Source organism: Centroberyx affinis, unplaced genomic scaffold (assembly GCF_046629955.1).
Source record: "Centroberyx affinis isolate AG114_WGS23_722 - 3 ecotype Tasmania unplaced genomic scaffold, CSIRO-AGI_Caff_v1 ptg004046l_1, whole genome shotgun sequence".
NCBI classification, from domain to species: Eukaryota; Metazoa; Chordata; class Actinopteri; order Beryciformes; family Berycidae; genus Centroberyx; species Centroberyx affinis.
The window spans coordinates 36,908-58,768 of NW_027281842.1; the positions used below are offsets into that span (position 1 = coordinate 36,908).

A 21,861-nucleotide genomic window follows, 5' to 3' on the forward strand; every position below is an offset into this window, starting at 1 on the left:
GAAAAACTCTTGCTCTCTTGCTCTTACTATGCTATCACTATTGCTCTTTTCACCTCTGGGAAACGCAGAAAACCACTAACTGAAATAGAAGCAGACAAGGCAGGTTGAGGGAAAGTGGGTAAAGCAGAAAAGTAAATACAACACGCATTGAACATTACAGATTGATGACATATAGTATATATAGTATCTGAGGGTGGATTTTTCCTTTTACTTCTCTAGTTAAATGCACATCCATGACCATATTCTGCATTACTCTGTTCTGTCTCCCATCTCCCTGCAGTAAGATGTTTGATATTGAGCTGTGCCCCTTGCCCTTCTCCATGGAAGAGATGTTTGGCTTCATCAGCTGCAGATTCTCCGGATACCCAGCGTCCGTGCAAGAGCAGGCTCTGCTGTGGCTGCATGTGAGCGCACCTACACACACACACACACACACACACACACACACATCGGAGTGTCCAGTCCATATCCTGTGGTTCTGTCCACAGTGCGTGTGAATTGAACAGGTTGTCATTGTGCACGAGAGTCTGGGCACAGGCCCTGCTGAATATGGATCTGGGTCACAGAATGAGACTGAGAGAGACAGGAGGGATTTTGCCTTTCATCCCATATGCACTCACAGCTTGCTGCCCTATATACATGGATCTGTTTCAAGTTTTCTGTCACAACTATGATCAAGAGATAGCAGTAATTCAATCTTATGAAATAGGTCACATTCAAATCAGATAGAGAAGTGAAGATGGAGATAGAGAACTATTTTTTGCTTTTGCATCTCTTTGTGTCTCCATGGTGTATCTCTGCGGTGTGTGATCCAATTCATATGTGCTTATGAGTGCTTAGTATGAGTTTGTGTCAGTAATGTGTTTATATTGAGTGGTGTGTCTTGTTTGGGCCTAGGTTCTGTCGGAGCTGGACATCGTGGTGCCCCTTCAGCTGTTGATTGGGATGTTCTCTGATGGCGTGAACTCTGTGAAGGAGCTGGCCAATCAGAGGAAGGCCCGGGTGTCGGATCTGACTGGCAACACTGGGGCTCGCAGGGTGAGCGAGGCGGCCGTGCCAAAGTTACTCTCATCCAACAGAACATTGTGCATGTCATCCTCAACATTTTGCCCTTACTAGTGAGCCCCAAAGAGTTTATTGCTCACTTTTCGTCTCTCTTAGTTGAATCATATCAGTGTTAGCCTGGGTACACACTATAGTCCAAAAAACATGTCTGGCCAGCAGTGTACTCGAAACATCGCCTCACTAGGTGTTCATAAATTTATGCACCTTGGGAGCAGCTTTAGGCGTGCCGAGTCTGCCGACTCCACTTTTTTTAGATGGTTTGTATTCTGTCCAGCACCTGTTTAGGCCTGGGATGCGTTTGTTTTTACTCTGCTTGGTCTCTATTGTCTACCATTCACAGGGATGTGCGTTGCCATGGTAACTGCCAAAGTCTAAATATAGCTCTGTTAAGGGGCTTAATTGAACTTGACTACCATGGAGATATATCATTGGAAATTATAGCTGAGTGACTGTGGACTTATACATGTCATTATAACTGCCAGCAACAGGGGAATGTTGGAGATCAAAAGATTGTCAAGTGCATACATGCTTTGAATTTGAATTGAAACATATTTCACTTTGTATAATGATGCGTTCTGTGCCGGTAGGTGAGTGTGGTGTCAGATCCAGGACGCCGCGGGCAGCACAACACCCTTAGCCCGTTCCCCAGTCCGTTCCGCAGCCCGTTCCGCAGCCCACTGCGCTGCAGCCCCTTCAAAAACCTGGGTCACGCCGCTGGCCACTGTGCACTGGACCTGGACTGTGACGATGATGACATGAACCTGGGCTGCTTCATCCTCATGTTCGACCTCATCCTCAAGCAGGTGATGAAAGATCGCTAGCATACTTTTATAATATTCCTACAGGGACTTATAGTCTGTCTGTGGTACTTAATAGTGAGTTTACAATGATCTCATCCTACTTCATGGTATTTTTTAGGGCAACGCTGCCCTACAAAGCACAAAGTGCGTTAATTGCTTGACTAGTGAAACTGACAAAAAACTTCAAAACTATAAGACTTCAAAGTTTCCTTTGTACCCAAACAAAAATATTGTTGGTGCAGAAGTGGGCTGTATATAATTATTATGGGAATAATTTCTGTTTATATGAAACCTAAACTCTAGTTATAACCTTTGACCTTTAAGACACCAAAAAAGTAGTTACTGCTGTTTTTGGAGGGCAGTATGGTATCGCTATAATATTCCTATAATATTCTTATAGAGTCTTATATTGTTACTGTGATATTTGTATGGTATCCTTCTAAAATTTATTTGGAATGGTTCTGACTGACGAACCGAGGATGCACACTCATAATATTCAGCATTTTGTTTAAGCATGTTATGTTAGTTTAAAGCCAATTGTTCTCCCTCTTTCATTTAGAGACAAACGACTCACAGTGAACAAAACACACAGGTGGGATGTTGAGATTTGTGTCGTGCTCCACTTTCTGCTCCCCTGTTTTTACGGTTGTCTCCCCCCTGCTGTCCCAGATGGAGCTCCAGGATGACGGTGTGATGCTGGGTCTAGACAGCAGCCTGGGGAAGGATATCGTGGGCATCATCAACAACGTCTTCCAGGCCCCGTGGGGTGGCTCCCACACCTGCCAGAAGGATGAGAAGGCCCTGGAGTGCAGCCTGTGCCAATCCAGCATCCTGTGCTACCAGCTGGGCTGTGAGCTGCTGGAGAGGCTGACCCCCCGGGAAGAGATACGCCTGGTGGTGAGACGCCGCGCACATCATCATGCACCAAATAAAAATGGACCCGTGCATAAAACACGTCAGCCTCCAAGATTGATGCCATTCAGTCCTCCTGTCCCAACCCACAGTGCAATTATAAAACACCGTTGTGTGTCTGGCTCAGCCGTCTTGTTGCAGATGACATCAATCCTGGAGGCTGACACGCTTTATGAATGCAATTTGTTTTATGCATGCAGACACACTCTCTAATAGGTAACTCTAAATTTGCATGTGAATGAGGCTAATGGCCGAATATCATGCTCGCTAAATTACTGGTCATGTGAAGTGAATGAGGGGGGATTTTTCAAGACTTCTGATCTGCCCTCTAGGAACCCACTGATAGTTTGGAGGAGACCTTGCTCTTGGCTCAGACAGATTTCTCCCTGGGGGCCGAGAACGGAACTGAGGAAGGAGACAACCCAACTGGCACACACACCGACAACCCCAGTAACCACTCTCCTGAGAACCCACGTGTGTATACTAATTTCTTTCAAATGAAGTGTTAAGATTAAGATTAAGATGTGTCAACTATGATATGTCAATAATAAGACAAATCTTAACCGACTGGTTTACCAAGCAGGCACAATGAGAGAAAATAGTCATACAAAAATGATCGATTGTGTAAATTTTTTGGAACTGGCCCATTGATTCATGCTACTAAAATCGGGTGAATTGCAAATTAGAACAACGCTCATGTATGCGCCGGCATGTTTCATATTTTCAATAGCCTCTGGTACAGAATTGCTATACATTTTGTGCTGCAAACATTTCACACTCCCAATCAACCTCCGCTCCCTATTGGTTTGGATAATTGACGTTCTATTTTAATGCAAAAAAGACTGAACTATGCCTGTTCTGCAAACATGCAGAGCAACTTGAAAGAGCACCGGAGATGTTTCCCTTGGTTGGGGAATTGTTTCTCACATGAAAGCCTTGTTCCTTTCCTTCCAGCAATGAAGAATAACTCTGATAAGAAGTTCTCCTACCAGCAGCTTCCAGTGTCTTTGAAGCTTATTTACACCATTCTGCAGGTACTTGTTCTGAATAACTGCATATAAAAACTGAGATACAAATAGACTGGAGCCATTCAGTAGTATTTCATATCAGTGTTGTTTGTTTGAATGTAAATATGGTATATTATGAGTCACACATCTCTACTGTATGAATCAGTGTTCAACGTCATCCTGTGTTCTATTTAGGAAATGTCCAAGTTTGAGGAGCCTGACATCTTGTTCAACATGCTGAACTGTCTGAAGATCCTGTGTCTGCATGGGGAGTGTCTGTACCTCGCCCGTAAGGATCACCCCCAGTTCCTGGCCTACGTCCAGGAGAAGATGCTCATCCCAAGGTGTGTGTTGACAGCCTCCCAGCTATGAGACACAGAATAAGTGACTTTGATCATTTTGATGAAAATATCTCTTTGTGACAGTTCTATTTCAATCAGCTACTTAACAGCCACTTCAGGATGTGTTTGTTTGTGTATGTGTGTGTGTGTCTAATTTGATGCATGTGTTTCAGCCTGTGGTCCATGTTGAAGTCAGAGTTTTGCCAGCTGGCCTCGCTGGCTGTGCCTCAGCTCCTCCACGCCCTCTCTCTCTCCCACGGAGCAGACATCTTCTGGAACCTGATCGACACAAACTTCAACAGCAAGGACTGGAAGATACGATTTGAAGCGGGTGAGAGATACAGAACAGGAGGCTTGGTCTGATATGTGGTACTGTATATCTGATATATATACAGCTCGTATTGCTTATGGTGATGATATATGGCCTCATATACAGGTGTATACACTGTGTGAGGCTCAACATGATGTCGTTGCTCTCTCATCAGCAACATTGTGAGTTGTATTTGCGGTTTTCATGATGAGTTTTGTGAGTGATTTGGTTGCGGTTATATGAATGAAACGTTAGAGGAAGACCCCCTGTCCGCTTGTATAATCTCCTCCATAAACCACCACTACCCACGTCTCCCCCTTGTGTTGTCATGGTTACCATGCGGCTCATACAGGCGGCAAAGAGGAATTGCGGGATTAATAAGGTTTTTCTCGCCCTGTGATTGGCAGAGAGGAGCTGTATGACCTTGAGACAGAGGCAGAGGACAGGTCCTCTGACATGCTATATGGATACAGGACAAGAGGGGAGCAGAGAATAAACACAAACAGAAGCTATGTGAAATCGATAATGAGCTAAACATACATATTGTTCAGAAAGTGTTCAGCTTTTTACATATATAAAAACCATAGAAAATGGCAGAATGAATGGTGACACATTACATTGCAAACCATTCAGTCTGGTGGCCAAGCGAAATGATGTGTCATGATGACAAGTTGAGATTCACAAGGACTATATGACAAACATGAGCTCTAATAATGTAATTATGCCGCTGTATTAGCTGTGTTGAAACAGACAGTCACACATTTACTTGTGTGCGTAAATCATGCTAAAAAAAGATAGTTGTGTTCCAAGGCTGCACTGTGACCGACAGGCAATCTGACCATGACCGGCCTGGTTTGAGCCTCTCTACCACACTGACACCTAGTGGCCAACACTGGGTACTGTCCACCAGCACAAAATGGATGAGGCCTTGTGGATGCTCCTTCAGGACTAAAATTATTCATCTATTTTTAGATTATAAATTTAGATTTCAAGCTGAGTCGTGATATAAACAGAGCCAATAATTAGGCTACTGTAAGCAGCACTGGTTGTGCTTATCTTTTTTATATTATCATTGTGTCCAGTCACCATAGTGAATGGTATGGTTGTCATGGTGGCGTCTGTCTGTCTGTCTATGTGTAGACACATTCTTGTGAACACCATAACTTAAGAACAATACTTGATATAAACTTCATACTTACTCCACAGGCTCCCCCTATAGAGTAGATGATCTGATTAGACTTTGGAGCACCTTGCTGTATAAATCTGCATATTAATAAGCAAAAACTGATTTTATTGACAATCAACTGCTATAACTTCATATTCATACCATCTATGCATTATGTGAACACAAGTATGTTGACATAGAACTAGTTTAATTAATGACCTGATTAGCATAACTGGTTAACATAACTGGTTTATTATATCATGGTGATTATGGTGGGACATTAAGCTCAAGTGGCTGTTGTTTATATTGCGTGGGCTGTCTGTGGTGCTGAGATGTTTATTTTTGCCCTGTATTGTCATGGAAACTCCCAGTGGAGAAGGTAGCGGTGCTGTGTCGCTTCCTGGACATCGGCTCAGTGACGAAAAACCACTTGCTGAAGTATTCCCTTGCCCACGCCTTCTGCTGCTTCCTGGCCTCTGTGGAGGACGTCAACCCTGCCGTGGCGACCCGGGCCAGACTGCTGCTGGACACTATCAAGAGGCCGGCCTTACAGGTGACCTGCTCACACAACAAGTTCCAGACTTTTTCCAAATGGGAAATGTTAGTGCAGTGCAGCATAAAGCACGACACACACTCAGAACAGGCAAAATATACAAAACAACGGTAAATAGACACATTAATACGAAGCAAAGGGCAATATAAAGTGTGGAGAATCACCATGGAAAGTCTGGCATGGGTCTGTCTGTAACAGTTGAGTAGGTTTCCACTGTTCTAAAAGATAACGAAGGGTTTGTATGGAAGAATGGAGAAAGGCAGATTGTGTGTGTTAGGGTTAGCAGGGTTGTCTGCATGTGTTTATGTTCTGTTGTGTGTGTGTGTGTGTGTATTGGTATCTAGGGCTTGTGCCTGTGCCTGGACTTCCAGTTTGACACTGTCGTGAGGGATCGGCCCATCATCCTCAGCAAGCTTCTGCTGCTGCACTTCCTGAAGAAGGAGGTTCCTGCTCTTAGCTGGGAGTTTTTCGTCAACCGCTTTGAAACGTTATCTCTGGAAGCCCAGCTACACCTGGACTGCAACAAGGAGTTCCCTTTCCCCACTAGTACGTAGCTGCGATGTCCCCATTCAGACAGTCTATACCCCAGCTGTGTGCATCTACGCTAGATTTTTGTTTGACATAGTTACCTGTAACCTACTTAGAAAAACTTGGCAGACATAATATATTTGTTGCATCTGAAAATCTTGCATTACAGCCTAATAGCGCTATAAATTAGGTTCATTCTTTTGTCAGCTATCACAGCCGTGCGAACCAATGTAGCCAACCTCAGCGACGCAGCAATGTGGAAGATCCGGCGGGCTCGTTTCGCCAGGAACCGGCAGAAGAGCGTGCGTTCCCTCCGGGACAGTGTGAAGGGCCCGTCAGAGTCTAAACGGGCGTTCTCACTGCCTGAGTCTCTGAGCAACCGACTTCGTGAGTAGCACAGCTCAGCCAGTCTGCCTGTTTATCTGTCTGAACCTGTGTCAGTTCCATACAGACCTAGGTCAAATAGTGTTTGCAAACAATTTTAAGACTTGTTTAAGCCAACTCAAGTGCCACATTGGTGGGATGTCCAACAAAATTGAGGCAATCCTGGGTATGTATTTGAAAGCCAATTTAGTATCCATTTCTACAAAAGAGAACCATCTGACACTATCTGAATGGTTGTGATACAATAAACATTGCACATTTTGTATTTTATGCCAGTGAAACCAAATGCTAAGATTTATTTGCAAATACTATTTGATCAAAGTCTGGTCCCATTTTCCTAATGTTTCTCTCCTCACTCATTTGCATCTCTTGTTCCTATGCAGCAACGTGTGTTTCATGTGAATGTCCAAATACTACTTTGTTTGAAAAGGAGGGACTCCTTACCACGTCTTTCATTTTCTCATTGACTCTGCACAGAAGGCTGTCTGAGTTTCTGGGAGATGCTGCTACTGTTGGCTTCAAACATAATGTGGCTATTGAGCAGCTGTGTTTGGCTATTTCTGATTTGTCCAGATGATTTCATGAAAGCCCTCAAACTTTATAGCACTTGGCATCCACACTGTTTTGGGGCCATGTAGTGTGTTTTTTGTGAACAGTGCGAGTGTGTGTGTGTGTGTTGGATTGTCGGGAAGCTCAGACACGTGTCCTGTGCTGTCTCCCCTGAGCATTCTCCTAAATTGTGTTCTTCATATGTGGTTTTTAGCTCTAAGGCTTACGAGGCAAGAGCACTCTGCCCCGACACTGGGAGATATGATAGAGAAAGTCCTGCCAGGTAAATAACAATCCAAATTCGATCATATTATTCTGCATAATATTGGAGGAAAAACATATGTATGACTATCAACAAAGCTATGTGGGCTATGTGAAAATATGAAAAAGCAATTTTTGTTCTATGTTGACATTCATTGTTCTTTCATAAGTAGCCGGCCTAAAGCTTCAACCAATTCTGACACTGGAATGAGCAAATACAACACTCTTGCTAATAGCTAGCTTGTCATGTTTTTCTGTTTACCCCTTCTTCCATGAACATGTTGCAGTGATGTCCATGTACAGTTCATGATGATGTATCTGCCTCTCTAGACAGAGAGAAGTGGATGAGATGAGTTGACTCCCCCCACCCCTGTGTGTCACCCCCCCGCTCCCCCCCTCCTCCTGCACTCTTCCCTCTTCCCATCCTCTGCCCTGTCTGCAGCACGCTTCCTCCCGCCCTTTAACCCTGACGCTTCAGCCCCTCTCCTAGGCCAGACGCCGTCTCCTGAGGACGACTCCATCATCAGAGACCTGCTCCCCGAGGACGCTGGGATAGACCACCAGACGGTTCACCAGCTGATCATGGTGCTCATGAAATTTATGGCCAAGGATCAGAGTAGCGACGAGGCCGACATCGGCAGTGCCAAGGCCTTCAACACTGTGAAGCGCCACCTGTATGTGCTGCTGGGCTACGACCAACAGGAGGGCTGCTTCATGATTGCTCCTCAGAAGATGCGCACCTCCACCTGCTTCAACGCCTTCATCGCTGGCATTGCACAAGTGACTGACATATAACCCCTTATTTAACATCAGCCTGTTTGGTATTCTGTGTTTATTGCTGGAGCTTTAATGGTATATTTAATAGTGTGCTATGATGATTATTACAGTATGTGCCATACATGCTAATGAATTCCAGTGCTGTTTTTTTCCAGGTGATGGACTACAATATTGGTCTGGGGAAGCAGCTGCTCCCCCTGGTGGTCCAGGTGTTGAAGTACTGCACTTGTCCCCAGCTGAGACACTACTTCCAGCAGCCGCCCCGATGCTCTCTCTGGGCCCTGAGGCCACACATCAGACAGATGTGGCTCAAAGCCCTGCTAGTCATCCTCTATAAGGTACTATGTCATCACATGGCATAAAGCACAGTGGGATTTCATTGCATGAGGCATTATTCATTTAGTCTCCTAGGTCACATGTTGGTTGAATTGAGTGTGACTAAATATATGTATGCCATGTATTATACTGATTTATATATTTATTATACTGTATATCTGAATTGCTATGAGGTGGAGAGATATACAGCATAAGCTTATTATATTATTCTATTCACTACAGTACCCTTACAGAGACATGGATGGGAGTAAAGTAGTCCTCCACCTGATCCACATCACCATCAACACACTGAACGCCCAGTATCACAGCTGTCGTCCCCACGCCACAGCAGGACCCCTCTACAGCGACAACTCCAACATGAGCCGCTATAGCGAGAAGGAAAAAGGTGAAACAAAATAGAGAACCTTGCTTATCTCAACTTGAGAAGATTTCTAAAACAGCCCATTTTCTGAACAGGTAATAATGAAGTAAGAATGCATATATTGTATCGTATTGCTTGTGGGCATAAACGTGGCTGGCAGCCTCCGGAAAAGATGGCAAGATGACATGACATGATGATGTGGAGCACAGTATGGGTTATTATTAAAGCTATGAGTCATCTTAAGACATTTGCTTACAAAAATAGTTATGTTACTGAGAACAGAATCATCTGTGATTTTGAAGTATACTTTGATAAATTTGAGGTAGCAATTTTTTTCCAAAGTGGATGTTATTTATGGATATCATTTAGGATCGCATTTTGGAACAAAACCCCCACTGTAGTCTATGATATCGAAACATGAATGAAAAATAATTCTCCCCAGCAAACTCCACTCCTGAGGGGTTTGGATAATCCAGTTTTTTTATTAAATTTAATGTTGATTTATATTGTCCATATGTTTTCTCTATCTTAGAAGAGGACAGTGTATTTGATGAGTCAGACATCCATGACACACCGACTGGAGCTGCCAACAAAGAGTCACAGACCTTCTTTGCCCGTCTGAAGAGGATTGGTGGCAGCAAGTCTGTGAAGTACCAGCCGGTAGAGCTGAATGCCAAGAAAAGTAAGAAGCACGACCTCATCGAGTCAAGTGTAGTATTACAGTGCAGTGATTGAATCTGTTTCAGGACAACATATTTTTGTGATTGCAGAGGGCTTGTTGCTTTCACTGGGATAAAGTCTTATCCTCTTCTGTGTGTGTGCATCAGGTGAAATTGAGCTGTCAGAGTACCGTGAAGCCAGCGCCCTTCAGGACAGCATTCTGCACTGTGTGAGGGAGGAGAGCACTAGGAAGAAGCGACTACAGGCCATGCACAAGCAGAAGTCTCTGGACATTTCCAACACAGACTCCATCCTCTTCAATCTGGACGAACACCGACGCAAGTCCTGCATCGACCGGTGCGACCTGCAGGCGCCCCCTGTGGTCCTGCCCCCGTCCTCTGCCACGTCCCACAGCAGGCATCACGGCAAAGGCTCGTCCGACGGCTCCTCGGTTCGGGTGGAGGGCAGCGATCCCACGGACCGACGCGGCTCTCGAGGCGGCCATTCCGACAGCTCCAAGCCCGTCATCCCAGAGGTGCGTCTCAGCTGCATGGAGACCTTCGAGGACAAGCTAGACCAGGACTCCCCGGGGGGATCGGCTCAGGAGAAGGAGGACCCGGACCTCATTGACCTGTCTTCTGACTGCACCTCCATTCCAGAGAAACACTCGCTGCTCTCCATGTCCGACAGCGACTCCCTGGTGTTTGAACCACTGCCTCCTCTGAGGATTGTGGAGAGCGATGAGGAATTCGACCTCAATGCCCTCATAGGTCCCAGGCTCAATGGGAGCAGCAAGGCCCCTGCTTCCCCTGTCAGCAGCAACACCCTGCGACTGTCTCCAGTGGTGCAGGTGAGTGTGGAGGATTGCTCTAATAACAAAAGAACCCCAGACCTTCCAGTGGAAGAGGCGAGTTCAGAGAAACCATTTGTGGACAAGAGGCTGAACCGAGTGACTCCCAGCACCTCTCTGGAGCTTCCTGACCGTCCGGAGTATGTCTGCCACGAAAGCCCTATGACCCTGAAACAGAAGAGAGACCTGCTAAGGAAGACCCCGCACGTCCCTGACACCTCTCTGGACGACATGTCTATGGCCCCCGAGGAGCTGAAGGCAGCGGTGGCACTCGGGACGAGTCCCTCTGGCAGGACTATCTTCTTAGACATCCCCGAGGACACAGCGGAGCCTCTCTCCTCGCCAGAAAAAGGCAACAGTAACAACGATGACGAAGAGGACGGTGATGATGAAGATGATGATGACATCGGCGACGAAGGGGACAGCGACCCCAAACCTGACGATGACGACAACGACGAGGCAGAGTTTAAAATCCAGATTGTTCCCCGACAACGCAAGCAGAGGAAGATAGCTGTTAGCGCCATCCAGAGGGAATATCTGGACATCTCTTTTAACACTCTGGACAAGTTGGGCGGTGAGCAGACCACAGAAACCGGTAAGAAGGCAGGGGACACGGGGACCTGAGGCCAGCGGCTCAAAACCTGGGGTTTAGGGGTCCTGGTGCATAGGCCCCCTGCGGCTGGCTCTTACTACCTTACCTGTCTGCTGTCCATGTGCTCTGTAATCTGTCTCCAAGTTATCTTTATTTCAAGGGGATGTCTAAGATTTGAGGAGGCTAACCCAATGCTTTTTAAAAGCATAGTATTCAGAACTTTGTATCAATATGGCTGCCAGTGTAGAGTTACGCTAACTTTCAATAAAGTTTTCTTAGTACTTTTCTTATCACACAAATGCGCACTGACAAACGTGCAAGCTACCTCAAATCTTTACCTAACTCACCACTCCAGCTGTATGGTGTCCTGTGGTGTTTTTTCTATGTACGTTTTCACTTGTTCCTTCATACAAACACTTCAACACAAAGCACTTATAATTTTTACAGCACACATCAATGGCTGTGAAAATAAATGTTGAGAACTAAATTAAAGAAATTAAAGAGGCAGGCAGAATTTAAGATTGTTACCCCGATATCAAACAAAATTTAATGAGATCATAGCAAACTACAAACTATGATTTGCAGAATTTGATAGATATCTGACATTGATGATGAGGTTACATAACTATACACTAAACTTTACATAACAAACTATTATTAAATTAGCACTAAATGGGCTATAACTACACTAACTCTTTCCTGATAGACTTGTATGCAACATTACTGCTGCTACACTAAATTTATACTTTATACAGCTCCTGTACAACATTTGTACAGGAGCTGGATGTCTATACCCCATGCAGTTTTTCACTGGCATAAGATGGCATATATGCTGATGCCAATGCCCTGCCCATCATTCACCCATATTGCCTTGCAGATCACAAAGTTCTGTCTACCTTGGAAAAGCCACGAGAATCTGCCTCAGCCCCCACCCTCGAAGCTGCTATGCCCGAAACAAGCCACCGCTCTTCAGTATCAAGTAGGATCCAAATACATTACTTTTCCATCTCCTTTTGAACTTCACTAAAAGGGAATGTGGTGGTAGTCAAACATTTCTAGGGCCTCAATATTGCATATATTTTTTTTTAAATTACTTGTTCGCTTTCTCCGGTTTTGCATTCTATTCTCTATGCAGTCAACAGAAAATCCATATCCTGCATATATATATGTATATTTTTTTGCAAATTAACTCATTAACTTAATTTGCAATTAAGCAGTAGTAATTTAGGGTTGTTATTAAGGGTTGGGCAGTGAAATAAAAGCAAACTCTGTTATTTGACATGTTATTGATAAAATCATAAAATTCCTAACTAAGAACACTGAAAGAATGCTTAACTAATGTTAGATCATTTAATTTTCTAATTAGTTTCACTCTTAAATTATTGTTATAATGACATACTTCTTTAAAAAACACTGAGCTAAATGCTTGAATTGCCTTAGTTTTATAATAGAAATTACATTAACCATGTCTTTTTTTTTTTCATGTGAGCGTCTTCCCTATCTCCATGTAAACCCACACACTCTGAGGATGTTGGTATAGCTGGAACAGGCTTAGCAGGCACTTCACCCCAGGTGGTTTTCTCTGTGTCCAACCTTTAGCTCAGTACCGGCAGGTGAAGCGAGGCTCTCTGGGAGCTCTGACTATGAGCCAGCTAATGAAGAGACAGCTCGAGCACCAGTCCAGTGCGCCACACAACATCAGCACCTGGGAGACAGGTCAGCCACTGCAGCAGCCTCTGATAACTGAATCTCCCCCTGAAAGTCTGCTGTTATTTCATCGCTGCTCTTCTCCCTCCGTAGGCCCGACTAAGACCAGTCTCCTCTCTGCACCGAGCACCGTCAGCATGTTTGTCCCTGCGCCCGAGGAGTTCATTGACGAGCAGCCTACCACCATGTCTGACAGGTGAATGAGTCAACCATCAGCAACCCCTCTTGAACCAAACCCACTTAATGCTGATGGACGCTGTTTAAAACGGCCTGATGTGTTTCTGTGCAACGCACTAGGTGCCGTGACTGCGGGGCCGTGCTGGAGGAATACGATGAAGAGACTCTGGGACTAGCGGTGGTGGTTCTCTCCATGTTCATCCACCTCAGCCCTGACTTGGCTGCTCCGATGCTTCTCGACATCATGCAGTCTGTGGGCAGGTACAGTGATGCAATCTACATCCACACAGTACTTCACCGTTAAATGAAGTTTCATAACTCACCTCGCTGTAACTCATGCATTATTCATTTCTGAGTTCTAATCCAGTGCTTTAAATTCTCTCAGGTTGGCATCTAGTGCCAATTTTCCCGGACAAGCTGAGAGGTATGAGACATCAAAGCCATTACAGCAGTATGCTTAGATACACACTGTGTTAGAGTTGAGTTTAATGTTTGGTGTGAAGTGTGACTGCCAGTGTAACACAGCCATTTTCCATGTGTTGTTTTGCAAGTATGTTGATCCCAGGGAATGCAGCTGGTGTAGCCAAGCAGTTCCTCCGCTGTATGTTCCACCAGTTGGCCCCCAATGGCATCTTGCCCCAGCTCTTCCAGAGTAACATCAAAGGTCTGCTCACATCAATCACTACCCTGTTGAAAAATCATTATAATATTCCTGTAATATTTCTATAGGGACTTACAGTGTGACCTTATTATACTTTATGGTATTCTCCTGTGGCATTATTATATGGTTTTCTGTGGTATCATTTTGGACCTATAATAGTTGCAAGATATTTTAAAGTTTTGCTGTGATATTTGCACAGTATCATTTTACTTGTTTAATGGTTACTATAGTTCCTTTTCATAAGGGTAAGGCTATTAAGTGGATTCCCACTGGACATGCTGTGACCTTCATTTTCTCCCTCTCTCTCTTTTCCAGATGGAAGTTTTCTAAGAACACTTGCATCTTCGCTGATAGACTTTAATGAATTGAGTTCTGTTGCTGCCCTCAACATGCTACTTGAGGTGGGATTTCACATCATATTTTTAGTCCTGATATATGTGGAGTGATTTAACCAGCAGGAGGAGCTCTTGTCAAAGCAGAAGCTTCCATAGGTCCAGCTACAATGTACAGCATAAGTCTATTTGAAATAACAAATCATCAGGGCATTCAAGAAAATCTGCTTTACTCTGCACCACTATCCTACTTTTGTTTGTTCCTCTAGATAAGCTGAATCAACAATGTAAATAAAACATTGTCGATGGATGTTTCCATCTGACCGGTCATCGGTGCTTTTCACTACTCTAAACACAACCATCAACTGTTGTCTAAATGAGCATTGTGATTGATCAGAAGTGAACGATCAGCAAAATGGAAATATCTCTGGATATAGAGTTTCATTATATAACCCTGTTATCTTTATGCCTCTGTGCCCTCCAGGGTTTGAACAACAAGAAGAGTCTGCCAGCAGGGGGTACTATGCTGCACTGCCTCGACAACATCGCCACCTTCATGGAGGCTCTCCCCATGGACTCCCCCAGCAACCTGTGGACCACCATTTGCAACCAGTTCCAGACCTTTCTCACCAAATTGCCCTCTGTGCTTCCTCTGAAGGTAGATATTAGCTCTACCATGCAGTTAGTCACGGTTTGATATGGTTTGATGTGATTATGTTTAATGCAAAGGGCCTCTTTACCCGCACATTTGTCGGCTTTGGTACGGCCGAGAGTCTTAAAGTGGTCATTGATTTGACTCTGCTGCTTTTGACCTTGGAGGTCAGATGAGTGAACTCTAATCAATGAGCTTCTGCAGACAAACTAAAACACAAAGTGGAGCACTTTGGTTATGTGCCATGTAATGATTTGGTGTTTTTCCACAACTTTTGCACTTTAAAAGATAGTGGTAGTTTAGATATTTCAACTAGTCCTTTGTAATCTGTGTCTTAACAGTGTCCCATGGATTCCAGTTTAAGGATCATCATTTGTCTGTTGAAAATCCCCACCACAAATGCCACGCGGGTAAGACTTGAGCAGAGATTTTACAGATTTTACTTTATCGTTCCTAGTCCAAACCCTGACCTCTAACCTCTAACCCTTCCTCCTCCACCACCTCTTCAGAGCCTGTTGGAGCCCTTCTCCAAGTTGCTGAGCTTCGTCATCCAGTACGGCATGTTCAGTCTCTCCTACCTGGTAGAACTATGTGGCCTGTGCTACAAAGCCTTTAACAAGGTATTGTTGACTGTGTACACTTTACACCTTTTTATGTAATAATAATAAGACAAATATGCTCGTATGTATGAAAAAACATATGTCGGTACCCAATAGTAATGCTCTCTTGAGAAAGTTAAACCTGTTAAACTGTCCTGCAGTGTTAAAAATGTTAAAATCCTGTTCACAGGCCACTCTGTCACTCTTTTGGTGCTATTCCTTGTCCCCTGACTCTCCAGCAAGCCAGAAATGTGTCCGTGTGTCACAGATGATTAAGTAGGCAATCAGCCAGTATTGATTAACATGATTAGTTGTGGTGCTGGGGCTGAGGATGTATGGTGTGTTTCTGAGAGGCTGTCTCAGGCAGAGATGGAGCCAGGACTGTCTGCACTGTTAGGCCAGATGGATCCTCAGTCCTCCACCACTGTCATCGCTGCATGCTTTATGTCTCCTGCAGTATTGATTTTCTACACCCTGTTTAATTCCTCACTGTATAATATCCGCTTTTCAAAACCCAGAGTCAGTGTGAGCAATTGCTTTTGGAATCTGTCCTGTGCAGTTGTTTTCTGGTGAGGAGAGGTTTCAGGGAGCCACAGAAGGGCTTTTAGACCTGTTCAGTTGTCTTTGCAGGTCAGGTTTTAAGGACAGAAAGTGAGGCTTTCTAGACCTACCAAAGTTTGTCAAGTCATGCTCTGTTTGTCACAACTGCATTGCACTACAGTGAGTGTTATTGGGTTTCCCTGGCTTAAGAACAGCCGATGATTTGCTATTTACCAAGGACATGCTCCATTAACTTTTAATTACGAGAGTGCTGTGTACAGGTGTGCAAGCATTAACAAGCGACACAATGAGAAATGTCAGCAGCAACTCTGCATTCTGTAGGAGCAGAGGAGCATGTGCCTGAGCCTAACATAAGCAAACATGACTGCATAGAGAAAGAGAGAGGCAAAGTGGAAGCCAGAAGATGACAGTGTGGTTTGTAAACAGGCAGCTGGGCTTTGTGTGGAAGGGATGAACAAAGAGAGCAGCCTGTCCTCGGGGAGGGAGAAGGCAGCCTGACAGCCTCATCTGAGCTGCCTGGGACTCTGGGAGGAGAGATCTGGACTGGCCTAAATCTACTCCTCAGCTTCACTATTCTCTGTCTATTCTCTCTCTCTCCCTCCCTCCCTCCCTCCCTCTCCCTGCCTGTCCTTCCCCCTCTATTCAGGCTACAGAGTTTATGCTCTGCTCACAGCATGAGTAAGGGAGAGTGATAATAGAGAAAGGCGGTCTTGCTGCATCAGTACATTTACTCCACTCTCTATCTCTTTGCATCCAGGAGAGAGATAAGTTCTACATGTCCCGCATTGTGGTGCTAGAGCTTCTGCAGGCTCTCAAGTTCAAGTCTTCTCTGCCTGACACAAACTTGTTACTGCTGGTCCAGGTAAAAATCTACCTTCAATCTACATGAACCAAATACAGTTCAACAGAAATCACAGTATTTTCGTCCTGAATGCAATGCTACAACTTGTGTTGTGGATGTTGTCAGTTCGTTTGTGCAGATATTGGTACACGGCTAGCAGAATCCACCATCATCCAAAAGCACATGATCTCAACGCTGCCGGGGGTAAGACTTAAGTGGTTCTGGTTTGGGATCTTATTAGAATCAGTCTCATAAAACAACAGGGAATAATGATATACCCCGCTGTGATTCCTCATAAAAGATAAACTGTTTTGTTTTCACCAGTGCACGACAGCAGCAATGGAATGCATGAGGCAATACATAAGTGAGCTGCTGGACTTCATTGCAGATATGCACACGCTAACCAAACTGAAAGTAAGTCTTGTTTCTGATGTGAATGCCACAACTTGTATGTTATCATTTTCATAGGCCTTTAACCTCTCGCCTTAGCCTCTTGTTGGTGGCTCAGCATCTCTCTCTCTTCCTCCAAACCCCACCCTTTGATTCAGAGCCACATGAAGGCTTGCTGTCAGCCACTGCATGAGGACACCTTTGGGGGGAACCTGAAAGTGGGCTTGGCACAAGTCGCTGCCATGGAGATCAGCAAAGGCAATCACCGTGATAACAAGGCTGTGGTCCGCTACCTTCCGTGGCTTTATCATCCTCCCTCTGCCATGCAACAAGGGTAAGAAGTGCATTGCTTCCAAACGGTTGACCATGATTATTTTTTACGGTAAAGACGCCTTATATCATGAGATGGTGTGTACATGGTGCATAAGCTTGAGAAATATAAAAATTAGTATCGTAGACAATATGTTGTGCACTCATTTGTAAAACTGAGTTCCAACTGTGTTCTCTCTGCAGTCCCAAAGAGTTCATCGAGTGTGTGTCCCACATCCGTCAGCTGTCCTGGCTTCTTTTGGGCTCTCTGACACACTGCGCCCTGCACCAGGGCTCCACCTCCTGCATGCCCATCCCTCTGGACGCTGGCTCCCACATCGCAGACCACCTCATCGTCATCCTCATTGGCTTCCCAGAGCAGTCCAAGGTCTGGCAGAAACAAAGCTCTTCAAACGGTCCTCTCTAGGTTTTGTAGAGATGGTCACTGATCGCGTCTGCTCTGGTCTTGATCTCTGTTTTTAGACGTCGGTGCTGCACATGTGCTCTCTGTTCCACGCCTTCATGTTTGCCCAGCTGTGGACCATCTATTGCGAGCAGGCAGCAGCTGCCCCGGCCCTGCAGAACCAGAACCAGACAGAGTTTTCCTCCAGCGCCATCCTCACTGGCCTGGAGTTCTGGAGCCGCGTTACGCCCAGCATCCTGCAGCTCATGGCCCACAACAAAGTGGTGAGTGTCCTGCCTGCTCCCTTTCCAACCAGGGAACCAGCTAAGTTAGCTAAAGTAAAACAGGGGCCTGGAAATATGGTCTGCTTGTTCATATGTGAAATGTGGGATATGAACTGAGGAGTTCAGTGTCTGCTTTTGTAATAGATTGTTTTTCTGTTTTATTACTATTCAGCTTTATAGATGGTACTGTGTCATAAATCAGAATTTTGATTGCTATCTTTTCTCTCAGATGGTAGAGATGGTGTGTCTTCATGTCATTAGTCTGATGGAGGCACTACAAGAATGCAACTCAACCATCTTTGTCAAGGTTAGCAAAAATCCCATAATATTTTCTGTGTGCATAATGCTTCATGTGATCACCTTATAACAACTAACATATTCTTATGTTATCCATGTTCTTACTTCCCATTAGCTAATTCCTATGTGGCTACCCATGATTCAGTCCAACCTCAAGGTAAGGCTTTAGGAATGTTTTGCACCATTATAGATACAGAATAAAACTGTGCAGGTAAATATTGTCTTTTCAGATGATCCCACACTAAAACAACATTCTGTAACATTCTATAACATTCCTTAAATCGCTGCCATTTCCCTGTGGTGGTCAGCATCTGTCTGCAGGGCTGCAGCTGCGTCTCCAGGCCATCCAGAACAGGGTGAACCACCAGTGTCTGCAGGGCCAGGCCCCCGGAGCTCTACCGTTCGCCCTGCGCAAATGGCTGCAGTGCACCCAATTCAAGATGGCTCAGGTGGAGATCCAGTCGTCGGAGGCCGCCTCGCAGTTCTACCCCATGTGACCTGTTCTCTGGTCACCTCCTGGGTCATCCAGGGACAAGTCCTCCTCAGGACCAGCATGCATCTGATCCGGCTGACCCCTTTCACCAAAAAGGACTCCTACATAAACTGGCACTTGCTGTCTGGGATTCGTTTGGACTGAATCATCTTCAGCACCTTTAGTATGATACTAGTATATGTACAATACCGTAAATCAAAGCTATTTTAAAGTGCTATCATTGGAACTGGTAATAAAAGGTATGGTAGGCTTGTGGGGGCAATTGTATCAGGTGCCTAACTGTTATATTCAACAGATTTGAGAAGTCAGTAGATAGAGAATTTCTTTAGATCCATGTAAGTAATAGTGAGGGTCTGAAAGCAAACGCTTGCTGAATCTTAGATATGCTCACTCTGTGACATTCATATTCTTTCACTTTTTAAGTTGCTTGGTTGCAAGCTGGATAATAAAAGTATGAGTTTTCTAAATGTTTGGACACCCTGTCGTTTAATCTAACAAAGTGCTGACTAATTCGAAATTCAAGTTTAATATTGACTGCACTTATTGTGTGCTGACAGATGTGGAAAATGGCCAGTGTACCATTATGCAGATGGAAAAACCAATGAAACCAGCTCTGTTGTCTGAGTAGAAACTGAACCTCAGCTGTCCAGAAGAATGACATGGCAGGTATTACCCGGCTCCCGTCTGAGATCCTTGTCAGGCTCTGTCAGTCATGTCGCCTCTCGCCATCAGAGCTCCGATCGATCAGAGGCCAATCTGAGTTGCGGCGGCAGCTTTGTAACTCGATAATGTGGAGGCAGACATCGGAGGTAAACAAGACTATTTCGGCTGTGCCCCCTCCCCTCCCACCCCGAGTGAAGAGCCCCCCCCTTCATTGGCAGCAGTGAAATAGATTGGCCCGCGCATATACCAAGCAAACACAATTACCTTTGGCCTAATGTGGTTTGTTGTGATTAAGCATTGTTGTGAGGTTTAACCACATTACAGTGAAGCTCTTGTCTGGGAATAACAGATGACATGACAGCAGGGCTACAAAGCTGAATAGCACATTAATCTTTGTTTTGATTTTCAATGCTGCAAGGATTTCATTATCAAGCTTGAAGATGAATTAGATCAGATGGCATAAATGCATTCTGTGTGAAGAAATTCATTTATGGGCAAAAAATTTGAGATTTGATAAGAATATTTTTTCAAAATTTTCAGTCATTGCATGTACATATAAGAGGAGCCGTGTTGAGAGGCATGTGCCAAATGAGTCACTAGCTTAAGATGCTGTCTAATGATATCACACAATGTGACTAATGAACACACACGCACACACATACACACACACACATACACCTACACACACACACACCCTCATCCCTGGTGACCCCAAGCTAGCTGAATCAGGCTGCAGTGCCCCTTCTCATCAACCTCTAGTCTCGGCTCATCAAAGAGCCCCTCTCTTGCTGTGTGCCTATGTGTGTGTTAGTGTGTATTAAATTGTGATGCTAGGTGCAAGTGTGTATGTGCATGTGTGTTTGTGTGCGTGCATGTTTCCCTGCATGTGTGTGTGTGTGTTTGTGTGTGTGTGTGTGTGTGTATGTGTGTTTTTGTGTATGTGTGTGTGTGTGTGTAATCAAGTCCCCCAGCACTGGGGTTGCATCTGTCAGCCACCGCCACCGTTGTGATCGTTTGAACTCGCAGCCCTTTTTTAAAGAACCTCTCTCATTAGCAGCAGCTTATGTAATCAGTGTCCCACAGGTATCCAGCACTTTCCCCGCCCCTGCCTGCCTGCCTGCTGCCTCCTGGAGGACCATATGGGAGCGCTGACCTGATGAGCAGGCAGCTGGAGATACTGAGGGTAATTAACGCTGACCAAAGGCCTCTCAGGCAGAGAGGGTGTGAGTGGGTCCTCAAAGATTGTGAAGGTCAGCTTTGAAAAGGACTGTGTGGGCACAAGCGTGCACGCACACTCACACATACACATACACACACACCAGCAAAATTATCACCAGGTATATGCATAGGTGACATTCCTTGATTACAGAGGAGGTTGAAAGAGGAAGTGTCAAACAGACTGCAGCAGATCAAAACAGCCAGTGATTTTGTGCAGATACAACTGGAATTTCAAGAATTTCAAGAATCCAAATTTCAGGAATCTGTGTATCATCTTCCTTTTTGCTCCACGGAAATACCTTGTGAGAGCCTCATAAAGCTTGTTGAGATAGTGAAGATCCCTGGCCCTCCGCCTAGCGCTGTCACATTGCTTTTATTACAGTGCAATCCACAGCGCCTTGGCTGGACAATGCATGAATGTTTAAATTGCTCAGAGTGTCCATTGGCATTACCATCAAGTGGCACATCTAAAGCAGGGAAGCCAAAGTACTCTATAGTCTCTCATTCACATTATAATTCATTCACATTCCTCTCTGGTGCTCTTCTGCTCTCGCTACATGGCTTAGCCTGTACAACACACATATCTCCCCCTTCCTCGTTTCACATTATTAACTAAATGTATAATGTACAAATTAATAGAAAAATAGCCAAATTTATCTTTAATGGTTTAATCTGAGAATAGAAGCTCTATCATGGAAGTGTTCCTCTGAATCAAACTAGTTTCCTTTAAAATCCAAATTTTGTCATGGCAGTTATACAACTTGTAGTCTGGGTTTAGCTGCAGAAAATAATCATTCACTCACACAGCCATGATGTTTGTGAC

At 44.7% G+C, this 21,861-nt stretch overlaps 1 protein-coding gene across 3 annotated transcripts in view; it reads left to right on the forward strand.

The window, feature by feature from the left end:
* LOC139663545 (protein unc-79 homolog) overlaps window positions 1-19,268 on the forward strand; it is a 33,254-nt gene extending 13,986 nt beyond the window's left edge. Inside the window, exons 16-50 of one of the 3 annotated variants that reach the window (XM_071542248.1) lie at window positions 281-404; window positions 898-1,038; window positions 1,653-1,868; window positions 2,535-2,762; window positions 3,110-3,251; window positions 3,732-3,811; window positions 3,980-4,128; window positions 4,299-4,456; window positions 5,972-6,153; window positions 6,498-6,699; window positions 6,889-7,068; window positions 7,829-7,887; window positions 8,371-8,655; window positions 8,808-8,990; window positions 9,211-9,373; window positions 9,882-10,031; window positions 10,177-11,454; window positions 12,329-12,430; window positions 13,051-13,354; window positions 13,456-13,596; window positions 13,721-13,759; window positions 13,887-13,999; window positions 14,312-14,397; window positions 14,813-14,986; window positions 15,322-15,390; window positions 15,490-15,600; window positions 16,898-17,002; window positions 17,108-17,185; window positions 17,306-17,395; window positions 17,530-17,705; window positions 17,885-18,068; window positions 18,164-18,367; window positions 18,597-18,674; window positions 18,780-18,821; window positions 18,973-19,268. In XM_071542248.1, coding sequence (XP_071398349.1) covers window positions 281-404; window positions 898-1,038; window positions 1,653-1,868; window positions 2,535-2,762; window positions 3,110-3,251; window positions 3,732-3,811; window positions 3,980-4,128; window positions 4,299-4,456; window positions 5,972-6,153; window positions 6,498-6,699; window positions 6,889-7,068; window positions 7,829-7,887; window positions 8,371-8,655; window positions 8,808-8,990; window positions 9,211-9,373; window positions 9,882-10,031; window positions 10,177-11,454; window positions 12,329-12,430; window positions 13,051-13,354; window positions 13,456-13,596; window positions 13,721-13,759; window positions 13,887-13,999; window positions 14,312-14,397; window positions 14,813-14,986; window positions 15,322-15,390; window positions 15,490-15,600; window positions 16,898-17,002; window positions 17,108-17,185; window positions 17,306-17,395; window positions 17,530-17,705; window positions 17,885-18,068; window positions 18,164-18,367; window positions 18,597-18,674; window positions 18,780-18,821; window positions 18,973-19,161 — 6,205 coding nt within the window. In that variant the 3' untranslated portion in view covers window positions 19,162-19,268. Of the gene's footprint in view, window positions 1-280; window positions 405-897; window positions 1,039-1,652; window positions 1,869-2,534; window positions 2,763-3,109; window positions 3,252-3,731; window positions 3,812-3,979; window positions 4,129-4,298; window positions 4,457-5,971; window positions 6,154-6,497; window positions 6,700-6,888; window positions 7,069-7,828; window positions 7,888-8,365; window positions 8,656-8,807; window positions 8,991-9,210; window positions 9,374-9,881; window positions 10,032-10,176; window positions 11,455-12,328; window positions 12,431-13,050; window positions 13,355-13,455; window positions 13,597-13,720; window positions 13,760-13,886; window positions 14,000-14,311; window positions 14,398-14,812; window positions 14,987-15,321; window positions 15,391-15,489; window positions 15,601-16,897; window positions 17,003-17,107; window positions 17,186-17,305; window positions 17,396-17,529; window positions 17,706-17,884; window positions 18,069-18,163; window positions 18,368-18,596; window positions 18,675-18,779; window positions 18,822-18,972 lie in introns of all 3 variants that reach the window. The other 2 variants (XM_071542249.1, XM_071542250.1) reach the window with 2 other exon arrangements.
* Window positions 19,269-21,861: the final 2,593 nt, after the last annotated feature.